Source organism: Pongo abelii, chromosome 4 (assembly GCF_028885655.2).
Source record: "Pongo abelii isolate AG06213 chromosome 4, NHGRI_mPonAbe1-v2.0_pri, whole genome shotgun sequence".
Classification (NCBI taxonomy): domain Eukaryota; kingdom Metazoa; phylum Chordata; class Mammalia; order Primates; family Hominidae; genus Pongo; species Pongo abelii.
In genome coordinates, this window is record NC_071989.2 from 34,202,077 (window position 1) to 34,223,448 (window position 21,372).

General features: G+C 39.0%; 1 protein-coding gene across 1 annotated transcript in view; it reads right to left on the reverse strand.

The window, feature by feature from the left end:
* ADAMTS12 (ADAM metallopeptidase with thrombospondin type 1 motif 12) overlaps nucleotides 1-21,372 on the reverse strand; it is a 373,134-nt gene that overhangs the window by 105,371 nt on the left and 246,391 nt on the right. Inside the window, exons 8-12 of the mRNA XM_024247634.2 lie at nucleotides 15,930-16,073; nucleotides 15,198-15,342; nucleotides 9,766-9,858; nucleotides 8,200-8,345; nucleotides 3,610-3,779 (exon numbers count right to left, since the gene is read on the reverse strand). Coding sequence (XP_024103402.2) covers nucleotides 3,610-3,779; nucleotides 8,200-8,345; nucleotides 9,766-9,858; nucleotides 15,198-15,342; nucleotides 15,930-16,073 — 698 coding nt within the window. The remainder of the gene's footprint in view (nucleotides 1-3,609; nucleotides 3,780-8,199; nucleotides 8,346-9,765; nucleotides 9,859-15,197; nucleotides 15,343-15,929; nucleotides 16,074-21,372) is intronic.

Sequence of the window (21,372 nt, forward strand, 5' to 3'; positions counted from 1 at the left end):
CCCTCACACTGTCTGATTAATCCTCTCAAAGGGAGCTTAGGAAAAGAGATGAACTTACCGAATCAAAGTCTGCATTTTCAATTTTGCAGAAACAGGGTGGCTCAACATTTTTGGATAATGATCTTAATAAATGATAGAAATGAAAGCTCTAACTTGCTAAAAAGAATGAAAATATTTCTTAGGTAAGGAAAAGTTTTGATGCATTTCATGTTTTGTGAATAGACTGGAATGTGAGTTTCATCATTTTAAAGAATCCAGTTTCTCAAATCCATTCACAGGCAGGGCTTCATGGGCATAAGACCTGTGCTTTTACCCAGGACCTCACACTTGGTTGAATGCTGTTGTCTCTGTCTTGCAATTCTTAATCATTTTACCTTTGAACTTCTGTTCGGTAAGGGAAGGCCAAAACGGGAAGGTGGTGTGCACATGAAGAGAAGGGATCTGCGGTGTGCACCCCTGCCGCTCCTCAACAGATCCCAAGAAATACTAAACCCCAAAGCAAAAGGCATAACTTAAAATGTTTTATTGATACAAGAAGTTATGTTTAACTTAAAAAGGAAGCTCAGCTTAAGGACTAAAATCAAATCAGCTTGGAGGAAAAAGCAAAAACGAAAACTTGTCACTCTGTAGCACAGGCCAAAATCAGTCAAGTAATTACCAAGAGTCTGAAACCTTTGGCTAGTCTAAAATGGTATTCTTGTACTTTCTAATACGATAATCTTATTGTAATCCCCACAATACATAGAAATATGTATTAGTGAAATATAAGAAGGCATTAAAATGAATATTCTATAGTAACCACAGAAAGGTAGAAAAACAAAAGTAGAAATAATTTTTTAAAATGAATTAAACCCTTGTCATTGATGTTTTCTTTTTCTTTTATTTTTTATTTTAAAATTTTTCTGTAGAGGCAGGGTCTTACTCTGTCACCCAGGCTGGAGTGAGGTGGTGCAATCATAGGTCATTACAGCCTCAAACTTCTGTGATGAAGCGATCCTCCCACCTCAACCTCCTGACTAGTTAGGATTACAGGCGTGCACCACTATGCCTGGCTGTATTGATGTATTAGATTAGGGTAAGTGCAGTAACGAGTTTTCTATTTACTGTGTGGTTTTAAGTTCTGTCTTTTGGTTAAGATGCTTGAGAAGTAAATTTAGAATCACAACTTAAAATTATTTAAGCAATGTAATAATTAGTCATCAATGCTTGAATGTTTAGAAAACACTGGTTCTCAAGGGCAAGATATATAGGTTTAATAAACTGAGCCTTAATCAAAATAAAAAGGGTAGTCGGGTTTTCCAACAGAGCTCCTGGCTTATGAAATAATCGAAGGTTTTAAAGACATAAACATTGCCTTAGGGAAAATTCAAAATTCCATGCATTGGTCTTAAGGAAATGAACTTAACCCAGTCCCTGTGTGTTTTCGTGCTTAATGATCAGGCTACAGAGTCAGGCCTGGGCTAACTCTTGGTTCTTTCTCATAGTCTGAGTTTGGGCAAGTTACACAGGTCCTCCGAACCTATTAGCTCATCTCTAAAAATTGGGTCAAAAACAGCTTTCCTTGAAGGGTTTTCTTGTGGAGATAAAATTAGGAAAAAGCATATAAAGTGCTGTGGGAAGTATCACTGTCCACTGAGGGGGTAGAAAACTCTGCTGTATGTTTATTTTATCCTCTGGTGATTTCTAAAAGGATGCCTGGGAGGCTGTAAGGCGCTCGATATCTGGCACAGAAAAAATGCTGCATAAATCCTTGTTGACATGAATGACCTACTGCCAGGGGTGCCTGTTAACTAAGCAAATAGCAACTCTGTAGACAGAGTATAACAGGGAAAGTAATCAGTGTGCTGTTCAAGGTAGTAGCTATTCAGGTTAGCAGATAAGTCATTGTTTGCTAATGAAAATAATAGCATAGGAATCTGCAAAGAAACTACCAGCATAGAGGAGGAATGCTGATAGACTGGGTAGGGAGTAAGGTCAGCAGGTGGTAAACTTCATCTGAGTTAGAGAAGCAAATCAATCACTCCAAAGTGAATGGAATTGATGTCAACTTGTATAAGTCTCACTTCTTTAGTACCTATTGCTTTGCTAGTCAAAAAGTAGGCACATGATGAATGCTTGCAAACAAATGAAAAGCAAAGCTGAATCAAATATTTTTATTCCAAGTCCAGCTACTTGGGCCATCAGAGTTAGATAGACACAAATCCAACTATATATCTGGGAGGGGGATCCCGTACTAAGCACATGTGATACCACTGGAGCAGCTATGCTATCTTAGCTCTGACAGGCTGCTCCTTCAGAGTCTACAGGACCACTGACCCAAATAGTTTTAACAAATTGAGAATGCGCAGGATATACACATAGATAGCACTGACTGGATGCACCTTTCATCACTTGGTAATTTTGGAGTACACCTGGGTATATGCCTGAGTTTTCCTGTATTCAAATGCCTGACTCAGGAAACTAAATTGCACCAATAACCGAATGGTTTTCCCCTCTAGATCATAAATGACACCGAACAATTGGGGGCAAGGAGCAATCACTGCCCTTGACAACTAAGAGCATCAGGGTATTTTGGAGACCTGAGCTGAGCAAAGCACTGCAGAGTCTTTCTTTCAAAAGCTATTGCATAAGCCATTGTTCTAACAGCCCAAATACACAATTCTCAAATCTGTGATTTTTCTTGTGTCCTATTCACACTGGATTTTCTGGAACTCAAAAATCATGAAAAATTTGATTAGCTATTTTTTACTACCTTGCCTTAAATTTCTTTAACACAGGAAAATCTTTTCTGTTTCATTTCCTACTCAGATAACAACAAACAACACAAATATGTTTTTTGATGTTGACGTCTAGCTAATGGTCATTGATTCTTCTTCATTTTAAGGAGAGAATGTGTCTGGAAGTTTTGCCAAGGCCGCTATTCCATTCTCCAACTCCATTATGTCCCCATCCCTCTTGTGCAACATTCAGATGTTTGATTTTACTTTTTACCCTTCTCATACTCCTGTACATATAAAATGTTGATTTCTGGCGCAGAGCTGGCTTTTGTTCTTTCATTCCTATTATCTTGCCTTTCTGCCTGTTATTCTACTCCCACTTGGAATGACTCTATTTTGATTGCTTTCCCTTTTCTTTCTTCTGGTGGAAAGACTGCTCATGAAAGCATGAGTAGTCTTAAGAATCATCAACCGCTTCACTGGAAGCCTTTTTTTTTTTTGCAATTACTTCAAACCCACAATGACCTTTTCTTCTGAATTTCTGACGAAATCACAGTCAGTTTCTCATGTCCATCAACAAGCAATTAGTTACTGAATTCCTACGTGCCCTATTAATGGCTCAATTACACCTCAGCTGTTTTGAAGCAAGTCACCATGTTTTATAAACTCCTTTTATCTCCCACAAAGCTCAGAAAGAGTTGAATGTATTCAGCCTTCAACATTTACTGATCAACTTAGCCAGGTCAGTGTTTCCATCATCTAAATTACAAAATTCCTGGTGTACAATTTTCTTTGTTAAACTTTGTATGGATCACAGAAACCCTGACTGACATATAAATGCTTTGAGAACGGCTGTTCCCTAAATCTGAGATACACCATTATAGCTCCTTACCTGGGTTAAAAATGGGAAACCAGTGGTAGAGTTCATTCTTGTAGGGAACAGTGTCAAATTCACTGCACTGCATCTGCCGAAATGTTGGTGCCTCTGAGCGACAGGGGTGGACGTTGCACAAGCGATAGCGTTTTCTTTCTCCAGTGCAATATTTCCCTCCAAACTTTGGCCTGCAAATGAAACAGAAAAGCTTTTCTTTTAGTTTACTTAAACGCCAACATTTTCCTTTAAAACTCCTCTGGTATCTGGCCTTGACAAACGATGTCTCTCTATGCCCTCAAAACTTACCTTTTAAATAAATGCTTCAAATTTTACACATTTTTTTCCTTGCCTGCCAACATTTCAGTCCTAAGTGTATAGTAGCTTATTTTGAAAGAGTTTATATGTCATTTCCACCTGTATACCCTCCAGGTGAAATCTATGCCAAAAAAGGATACATCATTTTCCTTTCAAGTATGCTCCTTCTCTGATTCATATTTGGTGAGTTAAAAGTGGTCAGATTTCAGAATCATCCATCTATGCCTTCCTTGGATACCACAGTCAATCAATTGCCTGGTCATCAGTTGTCTATTTACATTTGTTTCCTACTCTTCAACTCTACAATAATCAAACCAGTCCAATTCTTATGTCCATTCCTATCTCTACTTTTAAAATTCTTATCTTCATTTCTATCTCCACTTTTAAAATTAAACCCACAGTACAAACAATTATCAGGCTAAATTTTCAGATGACCTTAATTATTTTAGTTTCCTGTTTTAAAATCTCTAATGGCATCCGATGGTCACATCAGCCTCCTGAGCTTGGCATTAAAAGCCCTCACAATGCTGCCTTAGCTCACCTTAACAATTTACTTCCCACACTCTGCTTCATGTTACACTGCTCCAGCGGTGCCACCTGCCTTATTTAATATTTCTTTTCTGTGCCTTTGGATAGATTTTTTTCCTCCCTTAAAGTCTCCACATGTCTACATACTGCTTATACTTGAAGAACCAAATAAATGCTACCTCCTTCACGAAACCTTCCTGGATTTCCACCAGAAGTAATTTTTTTCTTCTCTTCAGTGATACTTTGTGTGCCAGCTGCCTGCACGTCCTGAACCTATCATTCCCAAAGATAGTTCTTTGATGGCACAGTCCAAGCTCTGTGTCCTCTGTGGTGCCTCATAGTACTTTGGGCATAGGAAGCTCTTAATAGATATTCAATGGGTGAATAAGTTAATCTAATTTTAGAAAAATCACTTTTTGATTTTTCTTTGCTTTGTGATACACTTGAGGGCATAACAGCCTTCCTGTCAGGATCAACGTGTCACTCAAAATGGGAGAGGGGAGAGGTGAAGAAACTATCCTTTCAGAAGGTTCCCAGGCATGCCTTCTGGTCTCCATCTTGCTGCAGTATCTGAATCAGGGAGTGTGCCTCCTACCGCAGGAGTGCGCCTCCTATCGCAGGAGTGCGCCTCCTATCGCAGGAGTGCGCCTCCTATCGCAGGAATGTCAATAGCCTGGAGTTCGAATTTGGCATTATCTTTTTGTTAGATGGATCTGAATAAGTTACCTCATTTCTCTGAGCCTCAGTTTTTTTTCGTTTGTAAAATGAGCATAATAGTTTTTATCTCACAAGTTGTATTGCATGAAACAATGGACACAGATTTAGTAGAGTAACTAATACAGAATGAGAGATCAATAACTGATAGCATTTTTTTGGTTATCATGAATAATAATCAACCAGTATTTATATACTACCATGTGCTCAACACTGTTCAGGGAGAAGAGAGCGCAAACGAAGGTCAACCCATGCTCTATGCTTCCTAGAAGTTTATAATGTGGTTGAGGAGAAAAAAATGAGCTATATAAGAAATGAGAGAAAATTTAAGACAGCAATTATGTATCCCAGACTGAAAGTACAATGAGAGTTATGTGAAGGGGGAAAGCCATGGAAATGAGGCTAGTTGGGAAGGATTTATGGAAGGGCTTGTCCTGGAGAATGGTCTTAAAGGACGGCTGAAAAGTGCTTCTCAGTGCAAAGGCAGAAGGCTTGTCGAGCGAGCAGTCCAGATGAAATCATATTCCAGGGACACAGAAAGCCAGAACAGCTCCCCAAAAGACACAGGTGGTAGTGGCAGAGCCAAGATTTGAATCATCATCTTCCTTGATCCAAAGCCTGAGCTCTTATCCACTGTGTTACACTCCCTGACCATGAAATCCTGAGAGACAGAGAACTCAAATCCTGGCAGTCTAGTCAAGTACTGGTTGCAGCTGTAATTCTTGCTGGTTCTGCTGTACTTTGTTCTCCTTGAATGCCCATGAGATTTTCCATACCTCCCCTCCCTCAATGTGGCCTGAGTAAGCTTCTGTTCCTCACTCATGAAAGAGTTTTGACCAAGGCAGTTCACATAGTAGGCTCTTAATTTGTTGACTCCCTGTAGGAGGTACCAAGAATAGTCCTTGTTATTTAAGGTCAGGCTGGTTTTCTATTTGTGATGATGCAGTGACACTCTATGACCTGGTGTCTCTCCAATTCATTTCCATCCAATCAATATCACTGACAGCCTCTTATGAGCCAAGCTCTGCTGGGTTCTCACTAGACAGTTGACCTACAGCAAGGATGCAGTCCCAAGATCAGCTGGCTCATGCACTGGCCTGAATCGGTGACTTGAATCACAGATCCGAATCTATGATGTGGTGCCATTGGCAGTGTTAGCAATGAATTTAAGCAAACCAGCAATGAAGAACAGGCGTGTCCACTCACCCAAAGAGACTCTATGACAAACTGTGGCCTTGGAGATGAGAATTAGAACTACCTTTCTCCTGAAGCCAGGTTAGAGATTCATCCTTCACTTCCTCAACTAGGAGTTCCCTTCCCTGATAGCCACAGGTCACTGACCAGCCTCCCAAGAAGGTTTCACACTGGTGGTGTCTCAATATACAGCATTGACAATAAGTCCCAGAGGAAATTGCCTTTCTTTTCTGATCTCTCAAATGAAAATGGAAATCACATTTCTGGATCAAATGGAAACAAACGGTTAAATGACAATTTTCTCTAAAAATAAAGTACTCTATGAGAAACTCTTGGTTTTGAATTTTGGAAGTCACAGAAACCCGGTATTTAAATGAAAACAACTTTCATCAAAGGGCGAAATTTTAAAATAATTTTGTGAAGAATTTCCAAATGCATGCTTATAAATGCGGTAAATGATAAAGATTCATAATAACTACTGTTTATTAACACTTTATTATGTAGTAGATACTGTGTTAAATTCCTTACACATACTTATTAACCCTTAGAAAAAATATATAGTATATGTAGTGTATATATGTATATATGTAATATATACATGCATATATATACATATATACATATATTTAAATACTATACATCTAGGTAATACAGTTATTAACAAAAAGGATAAATAATCTTTGGAGCTGAGATACTGAGAGATAAAATCACTTTTATTGCTCGCCTTTTAAAAAATGTGACTCCTGGCCGGGCGCGGTGGCTCACGCCTGTAATCCCAGCACTTTGGGAGGCCGAGGCGGGTGGATCACGAGGTCAGGAGATCGAGACCATCCTGGCTAACACCGTGAAACCCCGCTACTAAAAATACAAAAAATTAGCCGAGCGAGGTGTCGGGCGCCTGTAGTCCCAGCTACTCGGGAGGCTGAGGCAGGAGAATGGCGTGAACCCTGGGGGGCGGAGCCTGCAGTGAGCCGAGATCGCGCCACTGCCCTCCAACCTGGGCGACGGCGAGACTCCGTTTCAAAAAAAAAAAAAAGAAAAAAGTGACTCCTACTTTTCAAAGTAGATGAATGTAAATCTAGATAAAAGAAACAATATAATTTCCACTTAAAGGAGATATCACATATACACTTTTAAGAAATTACTTGGGAGACAGTATATCAGAAAACAATGAAATTAAGAATGTAATGTGTATTTGGAAAACAAGCAAGTTTAAATTTACCTCATATATAATATTATCATACAAACAGAATATATAAAAAATTAAGCAATTTGATTAAACAATTAAAATCACTTGTAAAATAACATTTGCAGAATCCTTAACAGGCTACTATGGAACTTTAGGGTTCATAAAAATCCTTATCGAAAAATATTAAAAATAATTGCCCTAAAAAAGTACCTATTTTACTAGTTGCTTGAGGAAAGAATTATTCTCATAAAATTGTATATTCATTATCATTGAAAGCAAGCTATAATCTTATCAGCAAAATTGCGTTTCACTAATCTCTACTGATAAAACGGAATTATTTAAAAAGATTTAATTGTATAATCTCCTAGAGGCTTTCACATAGATTGCACATCTAAAAGAAATTTGCTTTATTTCCTCAAATGATAAAATCAGCTTACTTATCCAAGTTTTAGTAAGAATCCAGTGCCAAGTTGAAATGAAACAACACAAAACAGAACTGCTTTTTTTCCCCACTCTCTGTGAATCTTCTTGTTCTGTTTTGTCCTGGGAACCCATTTAATTTCCCTGGAGGAAGCTTGGGGTCACTGAGGCCATGCCATTCAAGACTGCCTCTCCACCCTGCCCCCAGCACATGTGGAAGGAAGGGAAATATATTTATCTGGACTCACTCGGGGTTGTTGCAGAGCCTCTCTGCACTCTGGACTCCAGCCCCACAGGTCCTGGAACAGTGGGACCAGGGTGACCAGCGGCCCCAGCCTCCAGGGATGCTCTCTGGTTTCTTCCCCACTGTGATGCACTTGCCTGCCATACACCACTGGAAAGGGAAGAGGCAGGAGATGGCCATATCAGGAAGGTTACCACAGCAAGCTGAGCCAAGAGCCCTAGAAGTCTAAACCCAATTCTCTGCAAGCAAGCCGGCTTTCTACAGTCACGTATCAGATGTAAAACAAACAGGGGCCCATATAAGTTTCTGCCAAGAGTCTTGGGTTTTAGAATCAGAGAGTTTCAGGAATGGAAGGAAACTTTATGTTGCCTAATCACAGAGGTGCTACACAGTGTGGTTAGCAGATAGAGCACAAGAATGTAAATCAACATACTACTTCTTTCATTGAGAAAATCTTGTTATGAAAAGCATGTCAGCTTAGTATGCTTAGCAACATAGTTGCTTAGTAACACAGTTGATTTACTTTCTGGTGCATGATCCTTATCTTGTTGCAAACCACAATAGTTCACAGACTGGCACAGTGAATAGCACTTCTTTATAGCTCTCTGGGTACTTAATGACTGCAACAGAGAACTCATCCTCTGCAAAAAGTCAATTTCACTGCCAAAACACACTAGTTGTTAGGAAGTTCTTCATTATATCAAGAAAAAAATTCTGCTTTCTTTTAACTCTACCCATTGTTTGCAGCTCTGGCCTTTCAAGCAACTAAGAAAAAATCCACTCTCTCCACTCTTCAAGGCAGTTCTTCCACAACTATCAGTTTAGGAGAGTGAATATACAAAAATGAAAACAAAGGGAAATGCTACATGGTTGTCGTGAATAACCACATTTCCTGGAGGATTTGGACATGTTTTATTGTCTGATATCCTTTTTTTTCCCTTGTGTTTTTTCTGGTCACTGTGTAGTCCGGGTTCTATAATCTCAGTGAGGGGTCCTGCCACACTCAAGCTGCATAAAGATGCCCACTAAACATGTAAGCTCTAGGCCCACAAGAAACCCAGCCTAGAGGATATCAAACCTCTCTGAGTTCTGTGGTGTCTGACTTGCCTGCTTAGTAAAGTAGCAGAACTTCAAGAAATTCAGTCATGTCAGATGATGTGAAAGAAGATGATAAGTGCCCTAAATCCTGCGTTTTTGGGAAGAAGAAGCCGCTGGCTTATCCTTTTCAATCTTCCATATGAGAGAAAAAAAGTCAAAAGGAAGGCTGATAATAAGCCTAGGAAAGGTTGACTACAAACTCCATAGAAATTCATCAGGGAAAGATGAAACAGATGTTTTACAAGTGAAGTGTGAAACTGGACCTCAGCCTTCCCTCCTTAACTACCTGCTCCCAGTCCAGGTTCACCAGGAGTGGTGGATGTGGGGCGCTCTCCTCTGGCTGGTCTGACTGTTTGATCTCCATCCACTGCTCTTCTCTCAGAGAGAGCTGTCCTCTAGGGACTTCTCCTCAGCTCCTCCCAAGAAGTCTGCCCACCACCCTCCCACCTCATTCCTCGGCCTGATGCATCACCTTCTTCTCACCACATTGAGTTCCATCTGCAGCAGCGTCCAGCTTAGAGCGACAAAACCCCTTCACGGAGCACCACAGTGTCTGGCAGACGTTCTAGAAAACAAATTGCACTTCTTTTGTATTTTCAAAACCTGTCACAAAGCATTTCTATAGTTACGGTAAAATATGCACACTCATCCACACACTCACAATAAATGCCACTGTTGTTAGTGACTAAGAGTGACAGAAAGCAATCAGAGTTTTCAGTTCAAGCTTAACTTGGACTTTGTCATCATTCATAAACAATGGTCTATAGATCATACTAGGTAATATGGAAATGAGGGATAAAACCTATTTTCTAAGGGTTGATATGGTCATTTCTATATGTTTGGCACAATATCCAGCACTCATTGCTCTTGGGAAAGGTAACTGGTGATCATCTATGAAAGGTAAATCTAAACTGTGGCTGGAAGGCAACCTGATTACTAACAGGTGGGAGTGGTTATAACTTGAGCCTGCTCAGTGAAGAAAATGGAAACTCTTCCATCTAGAAAGCCTCAGCTTGTTCACTTATTACCTTAAGTAGTCAGCTGGTTTCAGTTTCCAGGAAGAGAGCTGCATATTCCTTCTTATTTCTATCCCTATTGGGATAAAGGAAGGTTGGCAGGATTCTCAGATGCCATCTGAAATGGCTTAGCTGCTTCCATCTATCTATTAGTATTTTTTTCTGTCTATTCATCTTCCACAGTTCTATCCACTTATTGTGTTCTACACTGCATGTGTTTTTTCATTATATGACTTCATATTTTAAGCCATTTTAGAAAATTATCAATCTTTCTCTCTCTAAATTTTGCCTCTCCTTTCTCTCCTTTTGGAACCCGTAATTGTTGTTGATGGACCTTCTTATTCTGTACTTTGTGTTTCAACCTCACTTTCATATTCCTCATCTCTCAATCTTGTTGTATATGAAAACCGAAGAAACTTTCTCCATCATACACCCCTAAGAAGCACCCAAGTGGGATGGGAAGTAATTTTCTCAGCTCTAAATTCCATTTGATTGATTTTCTTTTCAACTGTGTCAAGTCTGCTGTTTAATCCATCCACTGAATTTTTAAGTCAATAACCACACTTTCCATTTCCAGAAGTTATATTTATTCCTCCTCATATCTGCCTTACATATATCTTATGGTTCTTTTTTCTCATGTACAATACATTCTTATATATTTATTTTATTATCCCTATATAAAAATTCAATTTTTGAAAGTTCTTAAGGGCTTGTTGTCTCTTCTCACTTAGCTGAAGATAGACTACATTATATTTTTTAATTAGAGGCTGAATTATGAACTCATCTGAAGGGTGGCTTTTTTTTTTTTTTTTGACAGAGTCTCACTCTGTCATCCAGGCTGGAGTGCAGTGGTGCCATCTCGGCTCACTGCAAGCTCTGCCTCCTGGGTTCATGCCATTCTCCTGCCTCAGCATACTGAGTAGCTGGGACTGCAGACACCCGCCACCAGACCCGGCTAATTTTTTGTATCTGTAGTAGAGACGGGGTTTCACGGTGTTAGCCAGGATAGTCTTGATCTCCTGACCTCATGATCTGCCCACCTTGGCCTCCCAAAGTGCTGGGATTACAGGCGTAAGCCACCGTACCCGGCCTAGGGTGGCTTTATCTATTGGAGTTTCATGCCACCTTGGTTGAGTGTTGGTTCCTCTGGGCCAGTTTCACCTTTATTTTCAGGCATCCATGGCATCTCCAGGACAAATGTTTTATTTTTTATTATTATTATTATTATTATTATTATTATTATTATTGCAGTGAAGGCACTCAAGCTATACAGGGTACAAATTTAAACTCTAGATTAACATGAGCATGGCCTGTAGTAAAGGATTTCCAAGTGAGAAAGTTATTCACCAGTATTTCCACACACCCCCCACTTCCCCACTAGAAACCAGGCTGAGATAAAAGATGCTTCTCTGTCATCTCTCTTTCCTTTTGGTTGATTTCTTCTAGCTCATCCTTTCATTGAAGCATAACTCTTTGAGAATCGCAGCTTCATGCAAAGGTCTCAGTTCTAAATCCTGGCCCTGGTCAAGAAGAATACATCATTGTCTCTTCCAATGTGAATGCGAAAACCCACATAACCCTTTTGTTATCTCCACTTCAGCCTCAGTGTCTATTCATGCTTATCACTCCCCTTTTATTTTTTTTCCTTCTTTCCGAGGATTTCTTTTACTTTAAGTTCACTGAGCATTTAGAAAGGATGATGTGCTAGGCGAATGGTACACAGAAACTTTGTACCATTTTTTTCAATTTTTTGGAGTTTAAACTATTTCAAAATAAAAAGTTATAACATGGATAATGCTACATTTTCTGGTATTTTAGGGTGTTGTTAATATGGAAAATGATGAGGTTATCTTGGTTGCCATATAAAGGGATCTGAATTCTTCATTCACTTATCTGTTGAGTGCCTACTATGTGCTAGGCATTGCTGAGTGTCAGGGATAAAAATTTCCTCAGAGAGCTCAAATGGTAGGAAAGGAGATAGTCTAGTAAACAAGAATGTAAAATATAGTCTAATAAAGCTTTGACATAGGAAATTCAGGATAGGATATAAAAGAATATTTAAGCTGAGACTCAAATGATGAGCAGAAGGGATGGTTCTAAGGAACCAGAGTGTGCAGGGTTCTAGAGGTTGTGGAGAACCCAGCAATTTCAGAGAATGGAGGCTGTTCATGACAGATAAACACGGAGTGCAAAAGAGGAGCTGACCAGAGATAACCTGGGTGTCCTGTTTCTAGTAAACAACAGGATACCCTGGAAAACCCTTACCTCTATAAATCTTCTAAAATCATGCATAATATATTTTAAATATTTTAAGTGTATCCTTGAGTCACCAAGAAAGTAAAGAAACCTCCTAAAGGCTAAAAATGTAGCAGAAATGTTAATCTGGAGATGCAAACCTAGTTACTTAGATCTTCAATTTATTAGTCACTTAGATACTGGAGACAATGCATAGGGCCTATGTAAGGTAGGAAGTTGGAGACCTTCATATAAGGCCTTGAGTGAAAGGGTGACCTGAAATCTAGGTACACAGAAAAAACTTGTCTCTTTTGACTTTAATTCTAGAAGGAGTGGTCAAATGTTACTCCTGAGAGTTGGTATCCACACTCGCCCCCATGCTGCTCATGAAGTCAACACAACATCAAATCAATAACATTTTAAATTGACCCAGAGATAGAAGTGAAAATTTTCAGTGAAAGAATGTGCCAGCCATCTGAACCCTAAAGGAAAACCTGACATAAAGTTTTATAACTAAAAGCTCACAATAAAAGCAAAAATCACAAAAGGAAATAACATGTAATATGTGAAGAAACCCCAAATAGGAGAAACAGATGCACATAGACTCTGAACACTGAAATTACTCAGTATAAATTGCAAAATAAATATGTCACGTTATTAAAGAAATAAAAGATTACATCGAAAGTTTAAAATTAGGAGCAAAATACCACGAAAGTGAGAGAAAATTCAGAAAAATAACCAAATGGACTTTTATAAACAAAAATATGATAAATGAGTTTAAAAAGTCAATAGACAGGTTAAATATGCATAATTGGACAAATCTGAAGAGAGAACTAGTGAACTAGAAGATAAAGATACATGATATAAAATACAGAGATACAAAGAGATGAAAATATGAAGGAGAGGTTTCCTAGATAGGAAAGATTAGTGATAAAATTCCATATACATATAATCAGTAGCAGATTAGAGGGTGAAGGGCTAAAACAATATTCTAAAACATAAGGCCAGAGAGCAAGAGGAGAGCAAATTATGAAGCCTCTTCTTAAGCCATTTTAGGAAATTTGTACTTTATTGCAAGAAAATAGGAAGGCCATGAGATATTCTACTCACAGGGGAGTAAGTATTTATAAATCCGTTTATAAATGGATTTCCATTTATAAAGGTTACTTAGGCTGCATTTTAGAAAATGAATTTTAGAAAATGAATCAGAGTTGAGGGGAAGCGTTCAGATTCTACCAATCAGGGAACTGCTATAGTCATCTAGGAACAGGTGGATTTTAGAAATATTTAGGCCGGGCACAGTGGTTCATTCTTGTAATCCCAGCACTTTGGGAGGCCAAGGCGGGTGGATCACCTGAAGTCAGGAGTTCGAGACCAGCCTGACCAATATGGTGAAACCCCATCTCTACTGAAAATACAAAAATTAGCTGGGCCTGTTGGCGCATACCCGTAATCCCAGCTACTTGGGAGGCTGAGGCATGAGAATTGCTTGAACTGGGGAGGCAGAGGTTGCAGTGAGCCAAGATCATGCCACTGCACTCCAGCCTGGGCGACAGAGAAAGACTCTGTCTCAAAAAAAAAAAAAAAAATTTAGGAGGCAGAATTGGCATATCTTGGTAGCCAGTTAGAAGTGAGGGGTGAGGATTTTTGTATCAACTTTACCTTCTCTGTTAAGTTTGCTTGTTCTATCTAAGCACAGTTATTTACTTTCTCCTTTAGGTTTTTTCTATGTTTCATTTTGAATTTATCTCACTGTATTAAAATTTTTATGCCTGCCTCCTCCACCATGAGCTCCTTGAGGGCAGAGACTTTGTCTTATTAATTTTTGAGTGTTTATATTTTCTTCTTATTCAGTACATAGCACAGAATCTGGCAGGGATTCAGCGAGACTTGCCTTGTCAATATGTATGTGTTAACACAGATACTTTTGCATTATAAGGGATGAGTTCAGAGAATAGACAGTTTCCAAATCACGAAGGACTGCCTCAAAAGGAGCTGGGACTTTATCCTATGGTCAGTGGGGACCCTAAAAGCAGAGTGGACCATGGTTAGATTGCGTTTTTAAAAAATAACTTGAGCAACAATTTGAATAGGAGGGAGACTAGGTAGGAGATAATTAGGATAGCAAGGAAAGATGATGAGAGACTGAATTGAGGCAGTGACAGTGGCAATGAAGAAGATAGAACAGAGCTACAGATTCTTCAGAAGGTACGGTGTCAAACCCTGAATTATTATTTGGACGTTGAAAATAAACAAGAAGAATGAATTGGTGAATAAATCCTACTTCTACCTTGGGAGCTGCTGGTACTCTTCAGCCAGATGTGAAATTCAAGAAAAGGAGCAATTTTAGGGATTAAGTTGGTTGCTATGGAGTCTGCAGGTGTGAATCACTGTGAATCCTGAAAATCACTATGGAACTGTCTCAACCACCACCCAGTTGCAATGGAATATAGGCTTCGTAGAATACCAAAGTGGCAATGTCAAGGAATATGATTCCAGCTTAATTGTTTTCCCTTACAGACACACCTTGCCTTAAATATAAAGCTTCTATTTCTGTGTCTGGATGTTCAGATTTCCAAATATTGCCCTGGCCCTTCCTTCAGCATGCTGGAGATCTGAAGCCCTGCATATACCCACCAAGAGGTACACTTACTTCTACTTCCTGGCAGAAGGTAGCATTGGGTCCATATTGTAGCTGGCACTGGTGGTGAACATCATAGATCACTCCGGGGGCAATGACCTTGGACTTCAAGCCTTTCTTTTTAGGTATGTCGTCAAGACAGAACCCCCAGCCTCGGCTGGAAACAAGTTAACAGAAATGAGAGGAGTTGTTTAGGATTCCCTTCACCTTCAGCCTTTCATTCAACAGAAACTTCCCTCTGGTTTACTCTTTGTCCTTTAAGACAGCTTTATTTTTTACAAGGCAGAGAACCTTCTAGGCCCATCACAGGAGTTATTAAAGAAAATGCAAATCATATCCCACAACATAAGCTTAGTTTATCTAGAAAATACAAGCCACGGTAAAATTAGAAAATCATTATCCTACTCTTAGTGAGGTTTGAATGACCACTCTGATCTCTGTTGGGTGTTCCTGCCAGTTCCCAAGGACTTAATTCGTAATTGGCTCATAAAAAGCTATTTTGGGGCAGGAGCAACCTGGGATGGGACAGGATGCTCACCTGCCTGTGGCCAGAGGGCAGAGCCCATCTAGACCTCAAGATCAGAATGCAGAAGTGAAATTTGCCCCTTCTGATGCCACCCTGACACGGTGGCCTGTGAGATGGAACCCAGCCTTTTCCAGGCATCAGCTTCTCTGTGTAAAACTCAATGCAGCTTCCGATTTAAAGAGACCCAGGTGAGTGCATCACGAGACACTGTCACTTACTCCAAGAAGCGGGTGATGTACTCCTCGCTGCACTTGGACCATGTTAGCGGAGTGGGATCGTACTGGAGCTGGCGGGACATGATGTACGGATGTCTGCCCACAGGCTCACAGTCATTTTCTTTCCCATCGTGCTGGATGCCGAAGCTGGCAGGGAGGAACCAAGCACAAGAAGAGTCAGCAGGCAGGCATTAAACAGGAAGGAAAACCATAGTTTCGCTAAGAGAGTAATAACCCACAGACAGCCATATTTGTACAGAAGGCAACTGTTTGCAAAGTGAGACTTTGAAGTTGGAGGGGCATAGCTAATTCTCAAACGAAAAAGGACAGGGAGCATTGTAGGCATGCTTTACCTCAAATATGCATCCATGGGAGCCATGCAGCTAATTCAGAAACTTCTGCTTGGCAGAAGGCTAAGAGCTCTGTCTGGCTTTCTTTCTATGAATCAGGAGTCAGGAAGGCAAATCCTGCCCCCAGCAATTTGCTTTCTCCTGCTGCAGCAACCACAGCACACAGCACAAAAGAACAAAACCTTCCTTCTCCCTTTTCATCATAATTTAAGAGACAGCATGAAAGGAGAAGCCTCTGGGAGACTTTGTCAAAGCCTACAAGCTTTGAGGGATCGATGTCTTTCTACTGTTGCTACAGGAGTCCTCCTAATTCAGTGGTAAGAGCAGGATTTTTAAGACCGATGATCTGTATTTGAACTCCAGCCTTGCCACTTAAATGACCTGTAAATTATTAAAACTTGCCTCATTTTCTTCTCCTAGAAGATGGGGTAGTCATCCTAGTGCTACAATGAGATCTGAATAGAATAAAGTTTGAAAACCATTTAACAGGGTACCTGGCAGATAATAAGGGCTTCACAAATGATAGAATTTTTTTTAAAAAACATTCTTGTTTTCTTTTTATAATGATCTAGCTTATTTTCCTTTTCCATATGAAAAAGTTTAGACTTCAAGATTTGTCAACAATCATATAGCTTGTTAGTGGTAAAACTAGGTTTCAGACACAGATCTTTGTGCTCCTAACACAGTACTCTTGTCCATGTGTCACTTGGTCTGTTCCCTGACCTTCCACTGCCAGGGCTGAGCCAGTGAAGCAGCCTTTAAGGGCCTTGAAGAGCTTAACCATCCACCATGACACGAGGGTGCCTAGGGAAGAAGACAATTCAGAAGCCTTTGTTTATAAGCCACGCTCTCAAGATCACCCAAAGACGCTTTCTGAGATTCCCAGAACTCTCTCCACTGGGGTGAACTTTGAGACACTAGACATTTAAACCTGGAGACATTGGCTTAAATTTCTAAATCTGTATGACCTTTTACTCTTTGTAGTGAAATTCAACTCCTCTGACTGGGAAGCTCATATCCAACTTTAATGAAACCTTCTGATCAGTATTAGCAACTCTTGCTGAGAAGAGTCTTTGGGGTATTTGGAGATTTTCTTGTATTTTCATGCATTATGGTATTATCAATGTACTTAACAAACTCTAATCACATTCCACATGAATATAAAACTCACAAAGGAGTCAGAGAATTAATGTACAAAGCTCTTACCACATACCCACAAAGAATGCGGTTCAAAGAAAGCTTCCTTCTGAGCAGGTTTTCCCTAGCCTGCTACAAATCCAGCCCCACCCAGATCATGAAGTACTCTACAAGTTTGACTGTTCAGTAGTTAAAATCCTAAACTGCAAGCAAGATTCTAAAAACCTACATGAATAATGATCTTCTTAGCTGTGGATATGTCGATACACCAAGCCATATAATCTAGGGCCCTCACAAATGGATTTTTAAGTTTTCTCTCAAAATAAAAGTAAAATTATTCACTTGGGTGATAGCACAAGTTACTTTCTCTTTTGCATTATACACAATCAGTGATGAGACAAACAAGTGTGAAAAAACAATGGGATATCTTTGTCATTAAACTATGATGGGTATCTTCTTGGGATATTGTTTTATTATATTTTTCTCCTTATGGTCTGTCCCGGGCCATTTCATTGATCTCGCCAATGTTTCTCAGTTTGGTCCACAGCTAATTAGAATTATACAACTAAAAAAGTACCTGAGAGGCACCTTAAGAGTTTTTTTCTGTTCTTTATTTTTATAGGTTTGGGGGATACATGTGCAGGTTTTTTACATAGATATATTGCATAACACTGAGGTTTGGGCTTCTAGTGTACCTATCACCCAAATGGTGAACGTTGTACCCAGTAGGTAACTTTTCAACTCATTCTCCTCCCACTCTCCCCAGCTTTTGGAGTCCCCAATGTCTATAATTTCCCTCTGTATGTCTATACATACTCATTGTTTAGCTCCCACTTGTAAGTGAGAATATGAGGTATTTGATTTTCTAAGTTATTTCACTTAGGATAATGGTCTCCAACTCCATCTATGTTGCTGCGCAAGACATGATTTCATTCTTTTTTATGGCTGTGTAGTATTCCATGGTCTATATATACCAGATTTTCATTATCCAGTCATCTGTTGGTTGATGCCTGACTTTGCTATTGTGAATAGTGCTGCAATAAACATATGAGTGCAGGTATCTTTTTTACACAATAATTTCTCTTGCTTTGGGTACCTAACCAGTAGTGGGATTGCTGGGTCGAATGATAGCTCTACTTTTAGCTCTTGAGAAACCTCTATACTGTTTCCCATAGAGTTTGTGCTAATTTATATTTCCAACCACAGTGGTGTATAAGCATTCTCTTTTCTCCACATCCTTGCCAATAGCTGTCATTTTTTGATTTCTTAAATAATACTCATTCTGATTGGTGTGAGATAGTACCTCACTGTGGTTTTAATTTGCATCTCTCTGATAATTAGGGATGTTGAGGATTTTTTATATGTTTATTGGCCACTTTTGTGTCTTCTTTTGAAAAATGTCTGTTCTTATCCTATTCTTACTTTTTAATGGGGCTGTTTTTTTTTTTTCTTGTTCAGTTGTTTGAATTCCTAATAGATTCTGGATATTAGTCCTTTCTCAGATGTATAGTTTACATATGTTTTCTCCACTCTGTAGGTTGTTTGTTTACTCCACTGATTATTTCTTTTGCTGTGTAGAAGCTTTTTTGTTTAATTAAGTCCCATTTGGCTATTTTTTGTTTTACTGCATTTGCTTTTGAGGTCTTAGCCATAAATTCTTTGCCTGGACCAAAACTCCAAAAGAGTTTCTCCTAGGTTTTCTTCTAGGATTTTTGTAGTTTCAGGACTTACATTTAAGTCTTCGATCAATCTTGAGTTAGTTTTTGTATGTGGTGAGAGATAGGGGTCCAGTTTCATTCTTCTGCGTGTGGCTATCCAATTTTGCCAGCACCATTTATTAAACATGGTGTCCTTTCCCCATTGTATATTTCTGTAGACTTAGTCAAAGACCAGTTCTCTCATTGTATATGGGGTCCCCACATATACAATGATGTTACTTGCAAACAGGGATAGTTTGTTTCTTTCTTTCCCATATGTATGCTTTTTATTTCCTTTCCTTATCTCATTGTACTGGCTGCAACTATTAGTACTATGTTGCATAAGAAGTGGTGAGAATGGACATCCTTGTCTTGTTTTTGATCTTAGGGGAAACATATTCAGTGATTTAGCATTAAGTATAATATTAGGTTTAAATTTTTTGTAGATGTTCTTTATCAAGTTGAGGAAATTTCAGTTTCTGAGTGTTTTTTATGATGAATGGATATCAAATTTTGTCAAATGTTTTATCTACTAAAATTAATATTAATATAATCATGTGGTTTCTCTTGTTTAGCCTGTTACAATGGTGGATTATGCTGATTTTCAAATATTGAGCCAGCCTTGCATCCGTGAAATAAATCCCACTTGGTCATTGTGTCTAATTCTTTTCTTCTTATATTGCTGAATTCTACTTGCTAATATTTTGTTAATTTTTTTACATCTATATTAATGAAGGATATTGTTCTTTAGTTTTCTCTTTTGCATTGTCTTTGTCTGAAATTAGTGCCAGGGTAATACTAGCTTCATAAAATGAATTAGAAAGTTTTCCCTTCTTATCCACTTTATTTGGTTTATGATTCTCAGTTGTTGACAGGTCTTTTCTTTTAACATTGAAAAATATTGCACCACTTCTTTGGGCTTCCATCGTTTCTGATGAGAAATCCACTGTCACTCAAATAGTTTCCCTCCTATAGATGAGGTATCATTTCTCTCTTGCTGCCTTCAAGATTTTCCTTTCTCTTTAGATTTCAGAAGTTTAATTATGATAGGCCTGGGCATGGATTTTCTTAAGGTTTAACCTGGTTGAAACTCAGCTTCTTAAATATGTGAGTTTATGTCTCATCCAATTTGCATAATTTTCAGCCATTTGTTCTTTGAGCACTTTTTCAATGCCGTTGTCTTTTTCCTCTCTTTCTGAGGCTCCAATGACATGAACGTAAGATCTTTTGTTATATTCTCAAGGGTCTCTGAAGCTCTGTTCAATTTCTTTTAGTCTCTTTCTCTTTGTTTATACAGATTACATAATTTCTATTGTTCTATTTTCTAAGTCATTAATTCTTTCCTCTGTCTCATCAATTCTACTGCTGAGCCCTAGTGTTCACTGAGGCTCACTTTTTATTTACATTATTGCATTTTTTCAGTTCTACATGTTTGACTCTTCTTCATGTCTTTCATTTCTTAGCTGACACATTATTTTTTCATTTGTTTAAAGGTTGTTGGTAATTGCTCATTGAAACTTTTTCACCATGGCCGCTTTGAAATATTTGTCAGCTGATTCTAAAATCTGTCATCTCTTGACATTCTTTTTTTTCATTCAGTTTGAGATATTCTGGTTCTTGGTATAATAAGTGATTTATATTGAAACCTGGAGGTTTTTATATTATGTTATGGCTCTTATCTAAATCTTCGCTTTCAGCTTGCCTTTCTGACACTACTCTGGAGGGGAAGAGAGTGGGGCCACTGCTTCATTACTGCCAAGCCTCTATAGTTACCTGAGTTGTCAAAGGGATGGCTCCTTGTTACTGTCTAGGGGTGGATGAAATTTCTGGCTCCCCATGTAATCTGTCCTGACACCACAGGGGTGGGGCTAGGGGAGCCCTCATTACTGGCCTGTAGGGATCAAAGTCTTAGTCCCTAACTGGTCTTTTTGACACTACCCAAGTAGTGGTGTTTGATGCTTTGTTATAGCTTCACACAGATGCAAGTCTAGGCTTCCCATTCATACTTTGCTAGCATAGAGCCACAGTTTTACAGTTTTTTCTTTCCTTCCTTTGCTGTTCACCTGGAGTAGAGGAGTTACATCTAAAATTTTCTGTCTTGTTAGACTGTCCCTTTCCTACTCCTTTGGATAGAGAGAACAGGCGTATGTGGGTGATTTTGTGTGTGTGTGTGTGTGTGTGTGTGTTTGTATTTCCAGGTTGTTGCCATCATCAGTTCCAAGTCTGGCATATACGAGAGGAAAGAAAATCCAGGGAATTCAC